This window comes from Pogona vitticeps, chromosome 5 (assembly GCF_051106095.1).
Source record: "Pogona vitticeps strain Pit_001003342236 chromosome 5, PviZW2.1, whole genome shotgun sequence".
In the NCBI taxonomy this organism is placed as follows: Eukaryota; Metazoa; Chordata; class Lepidosauria; order Squamata; family Agamidae; genus Pogona; species Pogona vitticeps.
The window spans coordinates 89,639,573-89,662,879 of record NC_135787.1 but is presented as its reverse complement, the minus strand read 5'-3'; the positions used below and the strand labels follow the sequence as shown (position 1 = coordinate 89,662,879).

At 43.6% G+C, this 23,307-nt stretch overlaps 1 protein-coding gene and 1 non-coding gene across 6 annotated transcripts in view; both read right to left on the bottom strand.

Annotated features, from left to right (window-relative positions):
* The window catches only part of TAPT1 (transmembrane anterior posterior transformation 1), a 165,451-nt gene that overhangs the window by 74,929 nt on the left and 67,215 nt on the right, over positions 1 to 23,307 (bottom strand). For all 5 annotated transcript variants that reach the window (XM_020806576.3, XM_020806574.3, XM_020806575.3 and 2 more), the window contains 2 exons: positions 21,716 to 21,878; positions 6,263 to 6,398 (listed from right to left, as the gene is read on the bottom strand). In XM_020806576.3, coding sequence (XP_020662235.2) covers positions 6,263 to 6,398; positions 21,716 to 21,878 — 299 coding nt within the window. The remainder of the gene's footprint in view (positions 1 to 6,262; positions 6,399 to 21,715; positions 21,879 to 23,307) is intronic.
* On the bottom strand, positions 430 to 593 carry LOC140707943 (U1 spliceosomal RNA). Its single transcript, XR_012088072.1, has one exon. It is a non-coding gene; the product is annotated as a U1 spliceosomal RNA (small nuclear RNA).

Here is a 23,307-nt window from a genome sequence, read left to right as displayed (position 1 = left end):
AAACTGTTCCTCACACCCCAGTTCAAGGGTAGTTTGGACTATGAACATTTATCAGAGGGACCCGTTGGTCCTACTGAAGTAGTTACCATATTTTTCGCTCCATAAGACGCAGTCCCCCCCCAAAAAAGTGGAGAAAGTATGGTATGTGCATCTTATGGAGTGAATACTGTAAGGGTTCAGCCACCACCACCCAGAAGCCTCCCACCGCTGTGCTGGGAGGCCTCTGAACTGGCACCAGAGGCTGCTTGACATGGCAACCACATTGGACCTCACCACTCTGCCATTTGCACTGCTGACTTTCCAGGATCTGCCTCCTAGAGCCCACGTGGAAAACCAGCAGGGCCAACAGGCCTATGGCAGCAAATGTAAATGGTAGAGGGTAGTGAAAACAGCCAAGGACCAAAGGGGAAAGAGTGATTCTAAAAAGACCAGGGAAAACCACAAACGCAGTCCCCCACTACCACAAATTAGGCAGCTGATTTTCCCACATTTGAGGAAATCACAGGGATCAGCACACCCAAAGTGCAATGGATGAGCCTTACCCTGGGAAAACCACTTTCATGATCATGGTATCTCCTCTGCCAGGTATAAGTTGGAGTGGCCCCTGCACCTCCTGCCCTCTTCTGTGCCCTGCCCTCTTCTGTGCCCTGCCCCCCAAGGCATGGTGACCTGCTGGCTGCACCACCTGCTCAGAACAGGGTGTCACAGCCCCAGTCCCACCAGAGGCCAAGAGAGCTCCTCAGTGTTTTGGGGTATCCCATGGGACCCCTATCAGGGGCTGTGTGTTCCTTCCACAATCCTCCAGTGCACAGATATTAGCATACCTAGCGTGCGAGAAGGGAGGGAAAGTGGGAAATTCAAACTTTCAGTTGGTGAAGAGGCTGCTTGTCTGCTTCCTGCTAGTCCAAGCGGATAGAGCTGGGAAAGAGACCTGGGACAGCCTGGTATTTTCATTTTAAAATGTAAAATTTAGTTTTAAAGCTGCTTATTTGGGGTTAGTGCTTGGGTGAAAAGGTGCTCCGTTTGAGTTGAAATCTGCTTATGTAGAAACATGCATACTTGCTTTAAAAGCTGCTAGTTTTGCTTTAAAAGCTGCCTAGGAAGCCTTTCAGACTAGCACTGATCAGCTGTTAGGTGGGGAGAGAGAAGGAGCAGAAAAGAGCACAAAATGGCTGCCTGCTGTGTGCAGGCTTTTAGCTGTTTGGTGCTCTTTTTCGGCTGTGTGGGGGGGGGGCTACCAAGGCACTGTGAAGAGCCAGGCTCAGTCTACAGTACCTGGTAAGTGACTTTCTTTTAATTTTTTTTAAAGTTTCTGACCTTTCTCCCCCCATAAGAATGCATTCATTAATTTTCAATGCATTCCTATGGGAAATTTGGATTCGACTTCCAAACTTTTCAAATAGTTCTGGGCATCTAATAGAGAATGTATTTCCAAAGGGTATTACAGCAAGGAAACTAACTGTGCTTTATGGGCCAGAACACAAACTTGGCTACTGAACACAAATTAACCCTGCATACATGGGAAAGCAAAATTCAGTCTTACTTTTAGTTGTTTCCAAGTCCTTATGGCTCTGGTATCTCTTTGATGTATCTAAATCAGAACAGGACCAGGAAGTCTCAGAGACAGGGCATAGTTATTTGGTTAGTGTTTTTGGAACAGAGTTCTTGCCTGTAGCACATACTACTTTTGCTGATACAGTAGTTTGAAAATTAAGAAAGTCAAAATTCTTCATGCCTTCTAACTGGATTACAGTACCTGCTTCCTCATTTCAGCTACCATGGTTTGTATTCAGGTTTTTTTTTTGGCTCATCAAGAACATTGTTCCTGGATTTGTGTTGTGTAATCTGTTGTGCCTTGCATGCTATAAACGTTCAATTATGTCAGAAAACCAAGATTTGGTCTTATGCTGAGCATGTACTACTGCTGGTGAATGGGATCAGGTTAAGCTGATCCAGCTGTTAAATAGTTTAATTTCACTATTTATCCTCCACATAACTAAAAGGGACCTCTCAATGCAGTGCCAAATCAGACAAACCATTTCTAACTTAATATAGGCTTGAGCTGTAGTTGGGCAGAGTTGCACAACAATCTGCCATTGAGACATTTCTATAAGAATGGGGAGGAGGTGGATGAAAAGAAATGAAAAATATATGTAGCGTGGTATAGATTTTATCACTGGCTGATAATGGTCTATATGTACTTTACTTAAATTTACGGTACACAAATTTATGGTACATAAACTAGAATACACAAAGCTTTAAGTCTCTCTATTTGTTAATGACAGTGGTAATGGTTCTTAATGCCACTGTTGACTGCTGTTCACTTTACATGGTTCAAATGTTATTCTGTTATAGTTTATTAAATATTTTATTAAACTATTTCAGAATATTTTTTCTTGTTTTCCTCCTCTAAAAATTAGGTGCGTCTTAAGGTCAGTTGCGTCTTATGGAGCAAAAAATACGGTGTTCACAATACACAGCTGAAAGTCAATAAAAAGTTTAAGCAAGCAGAAGTGTCACCCTTTATTGGGGGGTTCAAAGGAAAGAAAGGAGTGCCCAAACTTGAACACACTCACAACAGAGCCCAATATGGGGCAAGTAAAGAGTCTGAAGAAACTACAAAACAGTGGTTGCAACTAATGTTAGAAGGACAAGGAAAACTGAGGGAGATTATAACAGAACAATATCGAGTATTGATGGAACACATCAAAATAAACAGTGGAGACACCGAAGGAGGGAAACATGGGGTATCCACAAAATCCAACCCCAAAATGTGGATAGGATGACCTGTGCCTGTGTGAGTACAAAAGATGGGACTGAGGATGATCCTGAAGACTACCTACATATGTTTGAAAGGGTAGCGATAGAGGCAGGTTTGCTGAAAGAACATTAGGCCCTCATTCTAACACCACATCTCACCAGACTGCTGCAAGAAATAGTGGATACACTAACCCCAGATGAAGCTAGACGATATGGCATGGTTAAGAATGCGATAATGCACATGCTCAATTTAACAGAAGAGACCTACAGGAAATGATTTAGAGATTTAAAACTGAAACCAGGACAAAACCCAAGACCAGAGAATGTGTTCCAATGCTTTGAGATGGCTAAAACCAGAGGAGAGGATGAAAGAACAATTAGTAGATTTAATAGTTATGGAACAGTTAGTGATAACACTAAATCACAGACCCAAAACCTGGGTAAATAAGCATAGGCATACGTTTTTGGAAGAAGTGGTGAGGCTGATAGAGTTTTATGGGAATGCTGAAGAAGGCAACAATGTAGGCCACTCTCATTTCATTGAGAGGAATAGTGCACAAGACAAGATGGTGATGAGTACAACTCCTCAAAGACCCATGGTGGCATTGAGAATGAAGAACAAAGGAAAAAAGGTGGTTGAACCAACCAATCTAAGGGGACCACAACCACCTGTCACCGTCGATTGACGTATTCTAGATCAACCGACTGGATGGAGAATTCGCAGGGATAAAAAAGATGTTTTATGTGTGGCCTAGAGGGACACCACCATCGAGAATGCCCTGAATGGGATGTGTCAAGGGGTTGATACATATGCCACCCACCCACAGGTAGGCAGGGTTCAGCAATCAGGATGGGAGGTAAGAGCCATGGAGAAATCAATAAAGCTCTAGTGAATATGCAGCATGGGAAAATGTTAATAAGAGAATTACAAGGAGAGGTATTAGAAGATAAAGTGTTGGTGAGATGTGTCCACAGAGCCTTGAAACCATACCATCTAGCCTGCGCCAAACACGGAGATAAACAATGTATGAAAGTAGGAGTGGCACCTGGACTAATGAGAGAAATGCTTTTAGGTCAAGACTGGGGGTGGGGGCTGAACAAACTAACTTATATCAAGAAAAAGAGGGAATGAGAGTTTGAAGGATGGAAGCCAAAGGAGAAAAGCTAGAAGAAATGTTGAGATAGCAGTTAAGAAATTGGCAACAAGACAATATCTTTGGAAGAGGCTAGATTCAGGCAATGCTGGAGGAAGGAGTTGAGAAAGGGACAGAAGGATATGAGTTAAGGGGAACCTTATTATATCATATTAATAAAGATAGGGACAGTCAGATAGCTGTACTCAGGAAGTTGTGGAGGGACCTACTGAAATTATCTCATTATATACCCATGGCAGGTCATTTAGCCCCCCTGAAGACGATAGCACATACACATCAAAGATTTTAGTGGCCACAAATAGAAAAAGAGATGGATAGGTTCTTTAAATCATGTCTGACATGCCAGTTAACCAAAGAGACACCCCTTATCCCTATGCCCTTAGCCGATAAACCTTTTGATCGGATAGGGATCAATTTAGTAGGACTGTTGCCTAAGTCCGTGGGAGGAGACACCCACATCTTAGTCCTGGTGGATTACGCAACCCAGTATCCAGAAGCAATACTGCTGTGATCCACTAGCACTAAAGTCTTAGTAAGATAACTAATGACCATATTCTCCTGGTTAGGGTTCCCCCAGGAAGTAGTGACTGATCAAGGTAGCAACTTCATGAGTCAAACAATTACAGAAATGTGGCAACTATTAGAAGTGAAACCCTTGAGGACTATAGTATATCACCCGCAGACCAATAGATTGGTAGAAAGATTTAATAAAACCTTGAAAAGCATGCTGAGATAGTGATAGAAAAGTGAAAAAGGTGGCGCTTATTGCTACTGCCCTTAATGTTTGCAATAAGAATAATACCCCAGGCTTCTATTGGGTTCTCTCCCTTTAAAATGTTATATGGAAGGAATCCTAGAGAGATTCTAGATCTCATAAAAGAGAAATGGGAAAGTGGGGAAGACAAAGCAAAGATTACCATACAGTACGTGTTAGAAATGAAGGAGCATCTGAAAAAAGTAGCAGAAGTAGCTACGGTTAATTTGACCAGGTCCCAACTAAGACAAAAAGGACATTATAGTAAAAAACTAAAGCCAAGAGAATTCACACCAGGACAAAGAATCCTTCTACTGCTACCTTCCGAAGGGACCAAACTGTTTGCTAAGTGGTAAGGACCTTATGAAGTAGTAAGGAGAGTAGGGGAGGTTGACTATGAGATATACATGCCAGACAAACATAAAAAAACACAGAACTTTACATGTAAACCTACTAAGGGAGTGGTTAGAGAGATAAGAGTCGTATGGAGAACCAAAGGAAGAAGCGTTTAGGCCAGAGATAGGACAAATTAAAAAAACAAAGGGACATGCAGAAGTCAATCCCCAATTAGAAGACACAAAGAGAACAGGTAATAGAACTAGAGAAGTAATTCTCTGATGTCGTCTCTAATAAACCAGGAAGCACCCCTCTAATAGAACATGGCATCACCACGCCGCCTAATATGGTAGTGAGAAATAATAGAACCCTCAAATAGTCCACGGAGAAGGCACGCAGTGATAGTCCCTAAGCCTGGTGGTAGCATACAGTTCTGTGTTGACTTTGCATACAGTATCTAAGTTCAACGTTTGCCCTTTGCCTAAGTCTGGGGGGGACACACCCACAAGAGTGCCCAAACTCAAACCCACTCACAGGGAGTAAATCAATTCAATTCAGAACCAAGGCCTAGACAGTTTAGCTGGTATATCTTTCCCTTATCAGGTTAGTAAATGCTGGAGTCTAGGGAATTGTTATAGCAACTCCCAGGTAATAACTTCAGAATCCATGGATCCAAAAATATAGCTGGAGATATAAAAATATGCTTGGCTAAAAGACTCTGTATCAAAAACTACATAAAAACTATGTGGAAAGGAGTTAACATAAAACTAGAAACACTATATAAAGAGGAGATAGAAGGAGCAAAGGAGCAGCAAGGAAAAAATGATAAAACCACACCATACTGAACTCATAAGAGCTAACAACATTTATGGGTGTGATACCTTCTTCCCTCTCCTTGCACTCATTACTCAGAATTACAGGGATCAAGTGAGGTAATCGTTCACATTTTCTTCTCTCTATGCTCATGCTTCTTGTGAATGTTGTGGCTCTGAAGTTATCCATCAACAACATCAAATCTCAAGTACACAAAGCAAGATAGTAGATTTTTAAATAATGTGCATGCACTTGAGGATTATCCCACTTCTTTTACTATTTTGGAATGTACACAGATAAAAATTGGAGAACCATCTGTCAGATCTGCTTTGAGTTAGACTCTTGCATTGAGCAGGGAGTTGGATATGGCCTTATAGGCCCCTTCCAACTCAATTATTCTATGATTCTATGTAAAAGAAACTGCAATTCTAACAAAGAAGGATACAGACATACAGGACTGCCATGAAAAAATGTGGAATCACACCTATGTGTGCTCTTTTTCTCTCCTTTGGTTCTGTAGCTGTCCAGTAAAGAGCATCCAAGATATCCTGACCAAAAGATGAAAACAGGCGATCAGCTACCTAAAGAGACAGAGAGAGAGAATATCTATCAGGAAAACATAATTTTGTAAACTATATCTCATTTAAGCAAATGTTATTTGACTTCACTGCCCTAATGCAAATCCCGTCCATGAATATGTCACCCAGAAACACCCATTTTTTTCCTCTGGGAAATTCCTCTCAGGAGTAGCTAGAAGATGACAAAAGAACATGGCCAGCTGCGAGAAGGTTATTGAAACATAGTATGGAAGTTATATAGATCAAATAATTAATTTCAATGGATCCTGAATAAAGAGGACATGCCAAATTGATGGGAACAGTATTTTGTAGAATGGAAGCCCTGGGAACAGGGTAGCCAAGAAGAATTACATTTAACACATTTTACATATTGATAATTTTCTTTTTTTTACAAAGGAATGTTTGATTCCAAAACTTTTTGAAACATTGTATTATAAGAGTATTCAGCTTCCACCAACATACAAGACTTGAAGCAAAATGTATTTTGTCTTTTAACTAATACTTGTTTTAGTCAATGTAAGAGCAGTCACCTTGAACTGTATTGGGGGGGATATCTTTTACTGTATCTCTGAATAATCATTATCCAAGAGCTTCACTGAGCTATATACTATTGCTTACAAGTAGCTACTACTCAGTGGTAAGCTTGCACTCACACATTAATTATATGTATCAGGCAAGGATGATTTGGGTCTGTATTCTTGCAACATGAAACACCAGGGTGGCAGAAGGGAAGATCTGAGACAAACTCAGTTCAGAATCCTATTGCAAGTGAAAAGACAGGTTACTTGCCTGTAACCATGGTTCTTCAAGTGGACCTCTGTGAATTCACACAAAAGGATTAAATCAGCGCCTGTGCTGGATCTCTCGGAGTCTTCTCGAGCTTTGAATAGAAAAGTAACAAGTTAGATTGCCCCTAATGTGCATGCTCCGCCCACCAAAGCCTCAGTTCCATTTATCTGCCACACGAGCCTGAGCATGAGCTGGACTTAAACAGTGATGGATAGTGGGGGCCCGGCGGGATTGTGTGAATTCACAGAAGTCCACTTGAAGAACCATGGTTACAGGTAAGTAACCTGTCTTTCTTCAGCATGGCCTCTGTGAATGCACACAAAAGTGTGACTAGTACGCTCCCTTACTGGATGGTGGGCCGTCACTGGAGGACAGACATCAACACCGCTCTCCCGAAACTTGTCTCTCTTTTAGCCCTAAGGTCTAGTATGTAGTGAGTGATGAAGGTGGAGACATTAGACTAGGTGGCAGTTCTGCAGGTGTCAGGCACATCAGTACCACGCAGGAGGGCCGTAGAGGAAGCCATGGCTCTGGTCGAGTGAGCCCGAAGGCCTTCAGGTGGAGTTTTGTGTTGTAGGTCATACGCCAAAGAAATAGAGGAGACAAGCCATCTGGAGAGCATTGATGAGGATGCAGGCAATCCCTTCTTTTGACCATAGAAGCATAAAAAAAGTCTCTTTGATAACTGTAAGTCTTTAGTTTGGGAAACATAAAAGGCTAAAGCCCTTCTCATGTCCATGGTGTGGAGCATGCGCTCGGTATCGGTAACAGGAATGGAAAAAAGAGTAGGTAGTGCCAAGGGCTGGTTAAGATGGAAGTCTATAACTACCTTGGGTAGGAATGAGATATCAGAATGTAAAATCACCTTGTCTTTAAAGAACTGTAAGAATGGCTGATTGGATTGAAGAGCAGCAAGTTCACTTGCTCTTCTGGCTGACGTGATGGCCACCAAAAATAGGGTTTTAAAGGATAACAGACGAATATCACACATGGCCATGGGTTCAAAGGGTGGACGCATGAGCGTATGCAGAACCAATTGAAGGGACCACTGAGGAAGCGGTGGTTTGATCGATAGTCTTGTTAGTAAGTCCCTTGAGAAAGGATTTTAGAGTAGGATGAGAAAAGAGTCGTGATGAACTTAAACCCTCGAGGTTGGAAGGATACAATTGCAGCAATGTAAACCTTTATGGTAGAGATGGTCAGATTGTGGTCGAACAAATATCGCAGGTATTGTAGCAAAGTAGATAAGGAGACCAGGATATGCACGAGGTGTCTAGCTTCGGTAAACTTCAAAAAGCTCTTCCACTTGTAGCCATACAGAAGGGAAGTGGAAGGCTTCCTGGCCTTATCTAGAATTTCCTTGATCTTGGGGAGATTCTCCATGCTGTCAGGTGCATGGTCTCCACATCTGGGTGGTAGATCTTGCCCAAGTCTCTGGTCAAGAGGTCTGGTAGGAGAGGTAGTGTGATGAAGTCAGAGGCCATTGTCAGAAGGGTGGCAAACCAAGCTTGCAGAGGCCAGTAGGGAGCAATGAGTATCACTTTGGTCTTCATCTGGCGTACTCTTATTTGAGCTTTTTGTTACCAAAGGGATCTGAGGGAACATGTACACCAGGTTGAAAGTCCATGGTATCATGAATGCATCCTCGAGGGAGTCCTCTCCGTAACCTGCCCTTGAGGCATACAGGTTGCATTTCTTGTTCTGCTGAGTGGTGAACATGTCGATTGTGGGGAATCCCCACTGGTGACATAGTTGAAAACTCTGTCGCTCAACTCCCACTCGTGGGTTTGGCCTGTCATCCAACTCAACTTGTCTGCCAGTATATTGTCCCATGTGGAGATGTGTATCGCCACTGGAAAAATGTGGTGCTGGTAGCACCATTCCCACAGATGCACAGTCAGGTAGAGAAGTGATCCTGAGTCCCTCCCTGTTTGTTGATGTAATACATGGTCGTGGTGTTGTCTGTGACTACTTGTACACCACGACCCTGTATCAGTGGGAGAAAAGCCTTGAATGCTTTCAGGACTGCTATGATCTCTAGATTACCGATGTGGAGATCTCGTTCTTGAGGGGACCATAGGGCATGTACTTGATGTTGTCCACAATGTGCCCCCCAACCTGTTGGGCTGGCATCCGTTGTCACTTGTACCGTGAGTTGAAGAGGTTGGAAGGGGCGTCCCACTAGTAAATGAGGGCAGAAGTTCCACCACTGGAGCTGCTGAGCCAGTTCTTTTGTCACTCAAAGACACTTTCTCTGATGATCTTTCATGGGATCGAATAGGGTCAAGAACCAATACTGGAGAGACCTCATTTTCAAGCGGGCATGTACCAGCACTGGGGCTGTAGACGCCATGAGACCTAACTGAGCATATTTCGCAGAGACTGATGACCCAGGATGGAATTTTCGTATGGCCTTCTGTATCTTTGTTAACCTTTCCTTGGGCAAGAAAATCTGGCCCTTGGTGGTGTCTAACTGTGCTCTGATGTAATCCACTGCTTGTGATGGAGTGAGGTGTGATTTTTTCATGTTGATCAACAGTCCAAGGTTTTTGAAGACAGGAAGTATGAATTTCGTGTCTTTTAGAGCCTGATGCCTTGACGGAGACATTACCAACCAGTTGTCTATGTAGGGATAGACTTGAACTCTCTGTTGACACGGGCGCCATGCACTTGGTAAATGTCCTTGACGCGGTGGAGAGCCCGAATAGGAGGGCCAGAAACTGGTACCGTATTTTTTGCACCATAAGACGCACTTTCCCCCCTCCAAAATGTGGGTGGGGAAGTCAGTGCGTCTAATGGTGTGAATGCAGCAATTTCGTCGCTGCTGGCCCCGTGGGGGGGAGCGTCGCAAGGGTCCGGGTGAGCCTTCCAGGACCCTTGCGAGGCTCCCCCACGCCCCCACGGGGCCAGCACCGGCGAAATCGCCAGCTTCCAGGTGGGGGGGGAACGTCGCAAGGGTCCTGGGAGCTCACTCAGATCCTTGCGACGCTCCTCCCACCCACGCACCGGCCAGCACTGGCAAAATCGCCAGGTTCTGGGAGTGTTTTGAGGCTTCCCAAGCCTCAAAACACTCCCAGAACCTGGCGATTTTACCCCCCCTGGTCCCATGGGGGGTGGGTGGAGGGTGGCAAGGGTCCAAGGGAGCCTCCCAGTACCCTTGCCACCCTCCCCCCACCCCCCCACGGGGCCAGCCCTGGCGAAATCGCCAGGTTCTGGGAGTGTTTGGAAGCTTGATAAGCCCCCAAACACACTCAGAAGCTGGCGATTTTAAAACCCCCCCGCTCCGTGGGGGTGGGTGGGTGGAGGGTGGCAAGGGTCCAAGGGACCCTCCCTTGGACCCATGTCACCCTCCCCCCACCCACCCCCACGGGGCCAGGGGAGGTAAAATCGCCAGCTTCTGGGAGTGTTTGGAGGCTTGGGGAGCCTCCAAACACTCCCAGAACCTGGCGATTTTACCCCCCCTGGTCCCATGGGGGGGTGGGTGGAGGGTGGCAAGGGTCCAAGGGAGCCTCCCAGGACCCTTGCCACCCTCCCCCCACCCCCCACGGGGCCAGCCCTGGCGAAATCGCCAGGTTCTGGGAGTGTTTGGAAGCTTGATAAGCCTCCAAACACACTCAGAAGCTGGCGATTTTAAACACCCCCCCGCTCCGTGGGGGGTGGGTGGACGGTGGCAAGGGTCCAAGGGACCCTCCCTTGGACCCATGCCACCCTCCCCCCACCCACCCCCACGTGGCTAGGGGGGGTAAAATCACCAGCTTCTGGGAGTGTTTGGAGGCTCCCCAAGCCTCCAAACACTCCCAGAAGCTGGCGATTTTACCCCCCCGGTCCCATGGGGGGGTGGAGGGTGGCAAGGGTCCAAGAGAGCCTCCCAGGACCCTTGCCAGGCTCCCACCCACCCACCCCCATGGGGCCAGGGAGGTTAAAATCGCCAGCTTCTGGGAGTGTTTGGAGGCTTGGGGAGCCTCCAAACACTCCCAGAACCTGGCAATTTTACCCCCCCCGGGTCCCATGGGGGGTGGGTGGAGGGTGGCAAGGGTCCAAGGGACCCTCCCTTGGACCCATGCCACCCTCCCCCCACCCACCCCCACGTGGCCAGGGGGGGTAAAATCGGGAGCTGGTGATTTTACCCCCCCTGGTCCCATGGGGGGGTGGGAGGCTCCCTTGGACCCTTGCCAGGCTCCCACCCACCCACCCCCACGGGGACAGCGGGGGCAAAATCGGGAGCTTCCAGGGTGTGTTCTAGGACTCTTTGGAGACTGACCCTGCCTCCCCTGGGGGCCAGAGGGGATGAAATCACCACCTTTGGGGGCTCTTCTGAGGCTTGGGAAACTTCAGAAGAGCCCCAGAAGGTGGCAATTTCACCCCCTCTCGCCCCCGAGGGAGGCAGGGGGAGGCTCCAAAGGGTCCTGGAACACACCCTAGGACCCTAGGGTGTGTTCCATAAGATGGACCTCTCCATAAGGCTCACCAAATTTTAGGAGAAGAAAGCAGATAATTTTTTTCTGTTTTCTTCTCCTAAAAATTTGGTGCGTCTTATGGAAAGGTGCGTCTTATGGAGCGAAAAATACAGTAAATTTTGCTCTGAAATATGAACCGGAGGTATCTTCGGTGTTTAGGATGTACAGTCATGTGAAAGTATGCATCCTTTAGGTCTATTACCAAAAACCAGCTGTTTTGCTTCAATAGGTGGATTATGGAATCCAGAGTCACCACTCGGAAGCATCTTGGATGGAGGTTTTTAGAGTTCTTAGGTCCAGAATGGGTCTGATTCCTCCTCCTTTCTTCGGAACAGCGAAGTATTGGGAGTAGAAACCATTTTTGATGTCTTTTGTGGGAACTTTTTGAATAGCTTTTTTCTTTAGAAGAGACAGAACCTCTTCTTCTAGAGCAGGATCGAATGATGTATGTTTTACCTGCCCTAGAGGAGGATATTCTATAAATTCCAGCTGGTAACCGAATTGCATAATTTTTAAGACCCATGAGTATTTTGTGATAGTTGTCCAATTTGGAAGACAGGGTTGTAGTCTTGCCGTGAAATGTTTTCCAAATGGTCTGGTGATTGAGTCAAAGGTACTGTTTGGATTTTTTGGTAGGAGGCTTGTAAGACTGTCTACGCTGAGAGGATTCAGGATGATAATTGGAAGCTGAGGAAGAGGCTTGTGAAGACCTATGCTAAGGTAAGTTCTTGAAAGGTTTGTACTGTTGAGCAGGTTGAGAATATTGGGTGTATGGTTTGTGCCACGGATACCTGTTGTATTTGGTCTGAAGCTGGATGGAATAAGACTTGGCCATTTTCTTCATCTTGTGCAGCTCCTCAAGGTTGCCATCAATTTTTTTGTTAAAAAGCCCTCTTGCATCAAAAGGCAAGTTTTCCACTCTCGTTTTAACATCTTCCATTATGTTGGCTGCTCTCAACCATGCGTGTCTACATAGTGACAGGCGACATAAGCACCCTGGAAGCCGCTTCAGCAGTGTGTCTGGTTGACAGTCTTTGATGCTTTGAAACTGTTTGAGCTTCCTCATAGGCGTTTAAAAAGCCTTGCCTGACAGCCTCAGGAATCATTTTAAGACCAGGCAAAATCCGAAGCCAGAGTTGTTTTTGGTACGCCCCTAATGCCGTCTGGAGTCACATGTGATTTTCCTGTAGGTCTGGAGCAGCTAGTCTCCACAATCAAAGAATTAGGTATTGGATGTTTAAGCAAGAAGTTGGTGTCACTCCCATGAACGTGATACAAGTTTTCTGTGTGTCTGGATATGGGAGTTGAAATGGAAGGTTGATTCCAGGTGTCCTTAATGATGTCAAGTAGAGCTGGAATAAACGTAAGGCTGAGTGGTGCAGACCTTTCTTGGTTAATGTCACCAAATATAAGGTCCTCTGCAGGTGGAGTAGGTTGATCAGTGTCCATCTTAAGAGTTTTAGCAAGTCTAGAAAGCATTTGAGTATAAGAAGAAAAGTCCTCAGAAGGAGAAGCATGGTTGTCAGCTGTATTTGACTCAACAACTTCTTCCTCCGGTAAATCGTCTTGGAATGATTGTGGTGGAGCATCATTATTAGGCGTACAGTGGGGTCTCTACTTAAGAATGTCCCTACTTAAGAACAATCCAACTTAAGAACAGCTCCATTTGCTAAATTTTGCTTCTACTTGAGAACAGAAATCCAAGATAAGAACAGGAAAAAAAACCTTTCCTGCTCTTTTTTTAACCTTAGGTCATCTTAGGTTTTAAAAAAAATCTCCCCCTAGTGGTAGAGTACATATTAACCAGCTTTGCATTAGTTCCTATGGGAACTAATGCTTCAATGTACGAACGCACCTCTACATAACAAAAAAACAGCCAGAACGGATTAATTGGTTTTCAGTCCATTCCTATGGGAAATTTTGCTTCAACTTAAGAACGTTTCAACTTAAGAACACCATTCCAAAACGGATTAAGTTCTTAAGTAGAGGTTCCACTGTAGTTTCTACGGACAGAAAAGAGCAGATACGGATTAAATGGTTTTCAATGCATTCCTATGGGAAATGCAGATTCAACATAAGAACTTTTCAACTTCAGAACCACCTTCCAATACGGATTAAGTTCTTAAGTAGAGACCCCACTGTACATGAATCATCCGAGAACATATCCTCTTGTTCTGAAGTAGAGACGTGATGAAATCTCCTATAAGAATGTTTATCGACGCTGTGTAAAGACAAAGCAGTCTGCTGTGAAATCACAATAGTCGATGTTGAAGGCGGAGGAGCTGACTCCGCAATATGTCTCTTTGAGGTTGAGGTAAAGTCCTTCCTGTTCTCGGTGTCGATATGCCTTCAACATCGATGCTTAGCAGGGATGTAGACGAAGAAGAAGCATAGATGTATTTCACTTTTCTTTTCCATTGACGTTGATCGGTTGAGGTCAAAGATGTGTCTGAAGAAGAATAATCTCTCCGGTGTCGATGTCGATGTTTCTTATGCCTTGGTACATACTGGTCGGAATCATCTGATTGGTCCCTGTGTCGCCGTCGAGACGACCTCGGAAGCACTACCACCTCATGTCGAGGAGATCGATGTCGATCCGGAGAAAGATGTTTAGACTTTGCTGAACGCTTATGAGGCAGAGAACTCAGCCTCGAAGCTACTGACGACACTGAAGAAGCCAAAGGTGCCCACCCAGTTGATACAGGGCTATGAGGGACAGAGACCAAGCCTGTGATGGCACTGGCAAGCTGGCTCGGCGTCGGGGAGGAGATGCCTACAGAAGGAATTGGCTCAGCTTGTCAAGGACGGAGTGAGGGAGCTGCCTCCGACAAAGACTCTCTGTCTCTAGATGAATCCTCTAGTATAGAAGACGGCAATGAAGCGGAGATTGGTGGTAGCTGCTTGAGATGTTCTTTTGTCTTTATTGGAGCCTTAGTCTTTGCTTGTTTTGCAGGTTTAGAAGAGACAGACGAAGATTATTTCGGCGTTGAAGAAGTTTTCTTCACGGAAATGGACTTCTTTGATGGTTTATCTGAAGGTTTGCTAACTGAAGGCTGAGGGGAGACATTGGTTTCTGAATGAAGGGTAGCTGAAGGCGATGCGATTTCCATCCCTGATGGTTTTGGCGATGATAGTGTCCCAGAGGTGATATTTAAGTCTCTGTTGCCTTGCTTTTAAAGCAGCCTTAGTGAAGCTCTTACAATGTCTACAAGACTGAGTTTGATGAGCCTCCCCTAAACAAAAAAAGGCAATGATCATGCCTGTCATGGAAAGGGAGTTTTCTGGAGCAAACCACGCAGCAGCTGAAAGGGCCTGAAGGGGATATAAGCTAGAAAGATTCAATTCTATCTTACTTGGATCGTTGGCACGGTGAAGCGAAAAGGCAGGAAAAAAACGATAAGACCCAGTCAGTAGCGCTAAGCAAAAAAAAGTCGAAAAGCATTCCATGTCGGGGAAATAGAGAATGGATAGTCGCAGGCAGAAAATTTGGTCAAAAAAGCCATGAAAATCAATCAAATAATTAGAGATATAGCAAGCTCAACGCGAGAGGTTCCAAATTGCTTGGTGGAAAAATGGAACTGAGGCTTTGGTGGGCGGAGCATGCGCATTGGGGCAATCTAACTTGTTACTTTTCTATTCAAAGCTCGAGAAGATTCTGAGAGGTCCAGCGCAGGCGCTGATTTAACCCTTTTGTGTGCATTCACAGAGGCCACGCTGAAGAAGGTGCAAATTACAATGGTAAACTGCCATGAATTAATGAGGTGCCAGACATGCTCCTGGATGTGCACCCACTGTACAGCTGGAACAGGATCAGTATCATGTTAATTAGTGGCAATTTGTCATAACTTACACATTTTCAGTTATATACATAAATTGTTAATACAAGTCCTGACACAGGATTTAATTTTGGACCCGTAATTGCCTGTCTTTTCTATCTTAGATTTGATGCAACCATAACATAAAAGTAATTTATCTTATGATATGGTAGGACTGATATTCATATAAAACATGGAAATCTCATGAAACATGCCCAAATTCTGAAGCACATTTCACTTAAATTAGCTCTTACTGCTCTTAGCACTATTTTTAACAATCTTGAAGAATAAGGCTATAAACATCAATTTGTGCAACAGATAGATAGATAGATAGATAGATAGATAGATAGATAGATAGATAGATAGATAGATAGATAGATAGATAGATAGATAGATAGATAGATAGATAGATAGATAGATAGATAGATATAGATAGATAGATAGATAGATAGATAGATAGATAGAGTTCTATATTTAAGTTAAGCAGATGTAGCTAGTCACAACTGCTAGAAGAAACTAAAATATAGAAGGATGACTGAATACAGTGGTGCCTCGCATAACGAGCGCACCGTTGAACGATGAATCCGCATTGCGATGCGGATTTCCCCATCACTAATGTGAGGGCATGCTCGCATTACGATGGGGGAACAGCTGTTCAGCGGTTGCAAAATGGCCACCGGACACCCAAAATGGCCACCGGGACACCCAAAATGGCCACCGGGACACCCAAAATGGCCACCGGGACACCCAAAATGGCCACCGGAACATGGGAAAACATCGGAGAACGGTGAGTTTTGGGCCCATTTGGTTTCCCCGTCCCGCTTAACGATGTTTTCCCATAGCGAAGGTTAATCCGGAACGGATTAACCTCGCTATGCAGGGCACCACTGTATATTCATGGCTTGTTACAATTTAAAAAAACAAGAAAAAAGAGGTTATTTATTATTATTATTATTATTATTATTATTATTATTATTATTATTATTATTATTATTATTATTATTATTATTATTATTATTATTATTATTATTGTTATTGTTATTGTTATTGTTATTGTTATTGTTAATTTATTTATTTATTTATTTATTTGATTTATATCCCGCCCATCTGGTATATCATACCACTCTGGGCGGCTAACAACAAAAGATATACAATTAAAATAAAAATCCAAACATCAATTATTAACAATACTGACAATGTAACCATAGTTCTTCTAGTGGTCCTCTGTGAATGCACACAAATGGGTTGTTCTGCGTCTCCATTGAATGTCTCAGAAGTTTCTAGAGCTTAAAGACACATGATTAGTGGGACATTCCCCCATGGAGTGCATTCTGCTCACCATAGGTCCCCTCAGTTCCTGACAATTGTCCACCAGGTAAGAGAATTACTTGGGTAAAGTGACGGACAGAGGGGCAGATGGGTGGGATGTGTGGATTCACAGAGGACCACTAGAAGAACTATGGTCACAGGTAGGTAACCTCTTTTTCTTTTTCATGGCCTCTGTGAATGCACACAAATGGATGACTAGCAAGCTCACTTATCGGATGGTGGGCTGTCATGGTAGGAAGGATGCCAGGATAGCTCTGCCAAAACCAGTGTCACTCCATGCTCTGACATCTAGACGGTAATGCCTGACAAATGTTGATGGAGTAGACCATGTGGCCACACAGATGTGAGATAGTTCAATTCCACGCTGGAAGGCAGTAGATGTTGACATCACTCTTGCAGAATGTGCTATTAGGTGATCAGGAGGTGATTTGCCTGAGAGGTGATAAGCCAATGAGATGGTCTGGATGATCCATCTAGAGATAGATTGCGGGGAAGCTGGTGCTCCCTTGTTAGGACCATGAAAACATAGTAAGAGTCTATTTGATTTTCTGAAAGACCTGGTCTTGTCAATATAGAAGGCAAGAGAGTGTCTTATGTCGAGATAATGGAGCATACACTCGAGAGGTGTTGATGGTGACAGAAAAAGAGTTGAGGGATAATGTGTTGGCATGGTGGACGAATACTATTAAGTACTTGAGAAACTTTTTTACAGTTGAGTGAGACAAATGTTGTGCTGATTTAGAGTTAGCAGGCTGATGAGCAATGATGGCTGAAATATAGACTTTTAAAGTGGAATAAGACAGTCCAAAATTAAATAAGTGAAGCAGGAAGGTGGGTAGAGTTTTCAAGAAAACTGGTGTTACAGGTAAGTTGCTTGAATCAGCAAAGGATAGGAATGCTTTCCATTTATTTTCATATAGGAGTTGGGTCAAAGGCTTTCGAGCTTGATCGATTACATCTTTTAGGGTGGGAGTATCCTCCAGGCTGTCAGATTCATAGATGGAATGTCTGGATGGTAGACCATCCCGCCGTCCTGTGTGAGAAGGTCAGGAATCAGTGGAAGCTGGAATGAGTCCGTCGACATCGATCTGAGGTGACTGAACCACGGTTGCCTTGGTCACCAAGGAGCTAGAAGGATTGCATTCGATTGAAAGTGCCGGAGTCGAATAATTGTTCTTTATATGAGTGGTACTGGTGGGAACAGGTAGAGTAGATCCATGTCCTAATCTGTCATGAATGCATCTCCAATGGAATTCTCGTCGACTCTGTCTCAAGAGCAATAGATGTAGCACTTGGCATTTGCGCTGGAGGTAAAGACATCGATGGTCGGGATGCCCCACCAATGACAGGTACAATCAAAGATGGTGTCGTTCAAAGACTATTCATGTGTTCTCGATGTCAGGCAGCTGAGGTAGTCTGGCATGTAATTTTCTTCTGTGGTGATATGTACTGCTATCGGGAAGATGTGATGCCGGTAACACCATTCCCATAGGTCAATGGTGAGGTATAGAAGGGATAGAGAATGAGTGCCTCCTTGCTTGTTCACATAATACAGGGCAGTAGTATTGTCCATGGCGAGCTGAACTGTAAGCCCTGTGATTGAGTGGAAGCTTGAGATGAATGATGTGTAACAATTTTCTCATTTTGTCCATAGGCCATGGATCTTGTAATGAAGGCAGTGTGCTTCCCAGCCCGATGGGCTGGCATCAATGGTAACTTGCACCATCTGTTGAAGGGACATAAAAGGTTGTCTGATGAGCACGTTCGGGAGAAACATACGCCAGGTGAGTTGTAGGGCTAATTCCGGTGTTATTGTTAGTATCATAGATGGGTGGTCTGTCATAGGATTCAATAATGACAGGTACCACAACTGGAGAGACCTCATTTTATTTATTTGAGTTGAGCATGTTGTATGACTGAGGTTGTCGATGCCATGAGTCTGAGAAGATGTTGGGCATGATGTACTGATATGGAGGCCAGTGGTCAAAGAGGCTGAATAGCTTTTTTTAATTTGAGGATCCTTTCTTGTGGAAGAAAGGCTCTGGCTTGCAGAGAGTCGAAAAAGGTTCCGATGTAAGTAAGCCTTTGTGTAGGTTCAAGGTGAGATTTTGCGAAGTTCACTTTGAGTCCAAGATGAAAGCGAGACTAAGTGGAGGCGTTTTTACTTGATTAATATCATCGAAAATCAAAGCAGTTTTGGATGGTGCTGGTTCTTCAATCTCTAATTGAAGTGACTTGGCCATTTTTGCAATTAATTGGGAGTAGGTGGTAAAGTCTTCAGATGGGGATGGGGGATGGTTCTAATTGACATCAAAGGTAGGTGTTGGAAGATTAGGTGGTGATTCTTGAGATGAATATGATTCTAATTTTTGGAAGATGATGATGATGAAGATGGTGACAGATCTTGGTGTCTCGGTATCGATGACCATGAGAGCAGAGGTTGAGGTTGAATGGGAGGATGTGAGGAACATCCTTCTGTTTTGACAGGAGGATGGGGACCTGTATACATGTTGGTGACCTGCAAAGGTGTTTGGTGTTTAGAAGAGTGTTTGAGTCTTTGGAGTATGATTGTTAAACAGTAGGTACCGAGCGTTTCAAGATTGGTTTAACTGGAGCTTGGGATTGATGTCGATGCGGCAGTGGAGATGGTGAGAGTGATGGTGAATACCAAGATGGGTATGGGAAAGTACAGTGGGGTCTTGACTTAAGAACGGCTTGAGTTAAGAACATTTTGACTTAAGAACCGCTCTCATAGGAAAATATTGACTTGACTTAAGTACTTAGATTTGAGTTAAGAACTGAAAAAAACCCACGTGGGAGGCAGGGAAAGTGCAAAATGTGAACTTTCAGTTAACTGTTGGCCAGTGAAAAGGGTGCCTGTCTGCTTCCTAACTCCTCCCAGCGTTTAGAGAGTGGATTGGGAGACAGTCTTCAGACTGCCCGGTACTGTACTGCCTGGACTGTAATTTTCCTGCCTTCCCTGACTCTTTCTTGACCTAAGAAAAAAAGAAACAAAATATCCCCCTCTAGTGGTCGAAGGCGGAATAGCAGCTTCCCATTAGTTTCTATGGACGGAAAAGAGCAGATACGGATTAAATGGTTTTCAATGCATTCCTATGGGAAATGCAGATTTGACTTGAGAACTTTTTGACTTGAGAACCTCCTTCCAATACGGATTAAGTTCTCAAGTCAAGACCCCACTGTACACCTAACTCTTTTAGGTTCTTCATGGTACAATTGTTCCTGAGGGTCTTCAATCAAGTATGGGTCATAATGATAGCATCTCTCCCTCCTTTTTACTTGAGATGGATAATGTGGAGATTGAGGGTAGTAATAGTACTCCTGGTATGGAGGAACATACCAAGGCGGTGAAATGTGTTTGCGCTTCTCTTGGTGCTTCCTGGGTGAGTGGTGAGATGACTCAGAGCCCGAAAGCTCTATTGCAATTACCCGCCCTGATGAAGAGCTAGAATGGGCCGAGGTCTGGTAGAAACTGGAGCTTGGGCCAGTGGTAAAGGAGGCTCTTCCCTCTCGGAGGTAGATCCAGGAGCATCTCTGGATGATTCCTCCATGATAGGAGATGGTAAAGTTGGTTGTGGTGGGTTGATGTGAGTAGATCTGACCTTTTTTGCCTTATTAGAAGACGTCTTTCTTCTTTTTAGAGATTCCAAGGCTCGAGCCAAGGATTTCGGCATCGACATCGACCTGGATACTGGCTTCCCTTTTTCGGACTTCTCCTTGGGATGATGAGAAGGAGCCACTGAGCCAGGAGCTGGCTGTGGTGAAATTTGCCACTCTACCTGAGGATCTGGGGATCGTGTGGTCTCCACAGAAGCCAAGGAAGGGTTAAGAAACTTCTCCCAAAGGTATGATCTCAATCTCTGGAGTTGAAGAATGGGTGGGATGTTGTTCACCCAAGCAAAATAAACAGCGATCGTGGCCATCTGTTAAAGGTATTTTATTAGTACAAATGATGCATCGCTTAAACGGGTTGGGTGAGGCCATAAAGAGCGAGAAAAAGGAGGCAAGAACTGGCTTGAGAAAAGGGGGGAAGCAAAAAATGCAGCTAGATAAAATTGAACAACCTTGCAGTGGAACGTCAATTGATTTATTTGATTGATTGATTAGAAATGAAGAGGTAAAATTTGAAATACAATAAATCTGTGTAACAGGCAGCCCTGACCCCACCTGTCCATCACGACTCGGCAGTGGATCATCAGCCAATGGGGTGATGGAGGGTGGAGCTGGAGGGGGAGGAGTTGGAAGAAAAGTGGTGTGAAGAGAGTGTGAAAGATCAGATCTGGAGTGTGTGAGAGAGAAAGGGCTTGTTTAGAGGCCTGTGTGCCTAAGTGGTCAGTGAGGGAAGTCTGTGATTGATTAAATAAGATACAGTGATTGACATCTTGATTAGCTAATTGTGATTTACATATTTTATTTTGTTATTTCAATAAACCTGTTTTGTTTTGAAGGAAACCTTTGTCCTTCTTAAATAGTCATTACAATTGGTGGCAGCGAGTGTGAAGTAGTGTGGTGGGCATTCTGAGAGGCCTGAGTTGACAGTGACATCAGAGTGGCCTGCTATGTCACAATCTGGAATCTCAACCCACAAATCGTTCTTTTCTTCTGAAACAGGTTTAAATGACACAGCGGAAAAAAGGAACTGAGGGGACCTAGGATGGGCAGAGCATGAACTCCACGGGGGAACGTCCCACTAATCATGTGTCTTTAAGTTCTAAAAATTTCCGAGATGTTCAGAATAGGTGCAGAACAAACCATTTGCGTAAATTCACAGAGGCCACGAAGAAGAACTTGCTTTTAACAGGGTAGAAAAGACATTAGAAACACACTACAAGTCTTTATAACAATGAAACTGTTATGGCATAATACAAGGGAGGCACTTTCACAGTAGTTCTGATACTCATTTACTTACCTCAAGCATATTATAAATGATGTATAGTTTAATAACAGATTGTCCTCTTATGAGATGGTACATCATGGAATAGTCAACATAGTGCATCATGAAGTAGCATATTACCAGTATAACTCCTTTGAAAAGATCACAGACCTGAGCAGGCTGCAGCAAACGTCTACCACTGAAATACACAAAACACAATGGGTGGGGGAGGATATATTTTACACAGCTGTAGACAGAATCCATATATAACTAATAAAAAATCAGGCTTCAAGGAAAAACCCAGTCATTTATTACACTATTGTTTTCACATCAAATGATGTTTCCTTGGACACATGTATAATGAATGGTATCTCACTGCACCTTGCAGTAGTCATTGTATCTGGCTCCAAAGGAGATGAGGGATGCAGGGTGATCTGCCAGCTATACTAAGAGACCAGCTGGTAGCTTCTTTCTCACAATTTTTTCCTATTCTAATTGGTTATCATACAAACTGCTTTATAAGGACTACCTACATTTTTTTTCTTGTTCCATCCCTGTTTATGGGTTCTGCCATTTAATTGCAAAATCTGAAGACAGACTTCTTTTTACTGACATACACATAATGTTATGGGAGCCTTTTTGACTGAAGAAGTCAGATTTTTATTAAACTAGAACATATAGTAATTTTATATAGTTGGAAAACCAAAGTTAGCAAATTTTACAATTTTAAAAGGGTATAAAAGCAGCTGAAATCAGACAGCCTATTTAAGTAGCTGACATGATGCTTAGCAAGCGTCATTAGAAGGGAGAAAACTCTGCTGGGAAGGTAACATTTTTTCTATTAATGTGATTGTATAACAAGTTTATGCTTTAGATTATATATATATATATATATATATATATATATATATATATATATATATATATATATATATATATATATATATATATATATATATATATATATATATATATATATATATATACATATATATATATATATAGTTTTAAGACAAAGATGTGACTTGATAGACAATTTATAACTGAATAATTTTCTAACTTACAATTTTGTTCACTTAGTAAATATTTTTGATACTTTGAACATTTTGTAACATTAGTTGCAGTTGTTTTTTTACATTGTACCTTTATTGTTTCTGAATTTATTCTGCAAAATTTCAAATTTTGGCTTAGCTTCTGGTCTGTGGAGGAGCAGTGTCTGCATTAGCTTCCACTTATCTTTAGCGTATCTTTATATTCTCCTTAATGTAGTCATTCCATTAAAAAGGGATCTGCCTTCTGATATTGCTCAGAGCTGAAGAATTGAAGCATGCAAGAAATGGTGCAATATGCTTGGGGGAGTTTATCAGCAACATAACGGCAGGGCTGCTAACACCTCAAGGCCAAATTAGAACAGACTTCAGGCTTGACGCTGCAATGAGACAGTAGCAGGAGGACAGAGCTCCCTCCCCTGGGCTGAATTCCAACCTGTTTGGGACATCCCAGGGGGTTAAAACCACCCTGTAGAAGTGGTGAAATAGGGGAGAAGTGATAATGGGGGATAATGGGGGTGCGGTTACCCCCATTTAATCCGGGAAACTCTTCAATCAACCAGCGGGTGGAAACAAGCA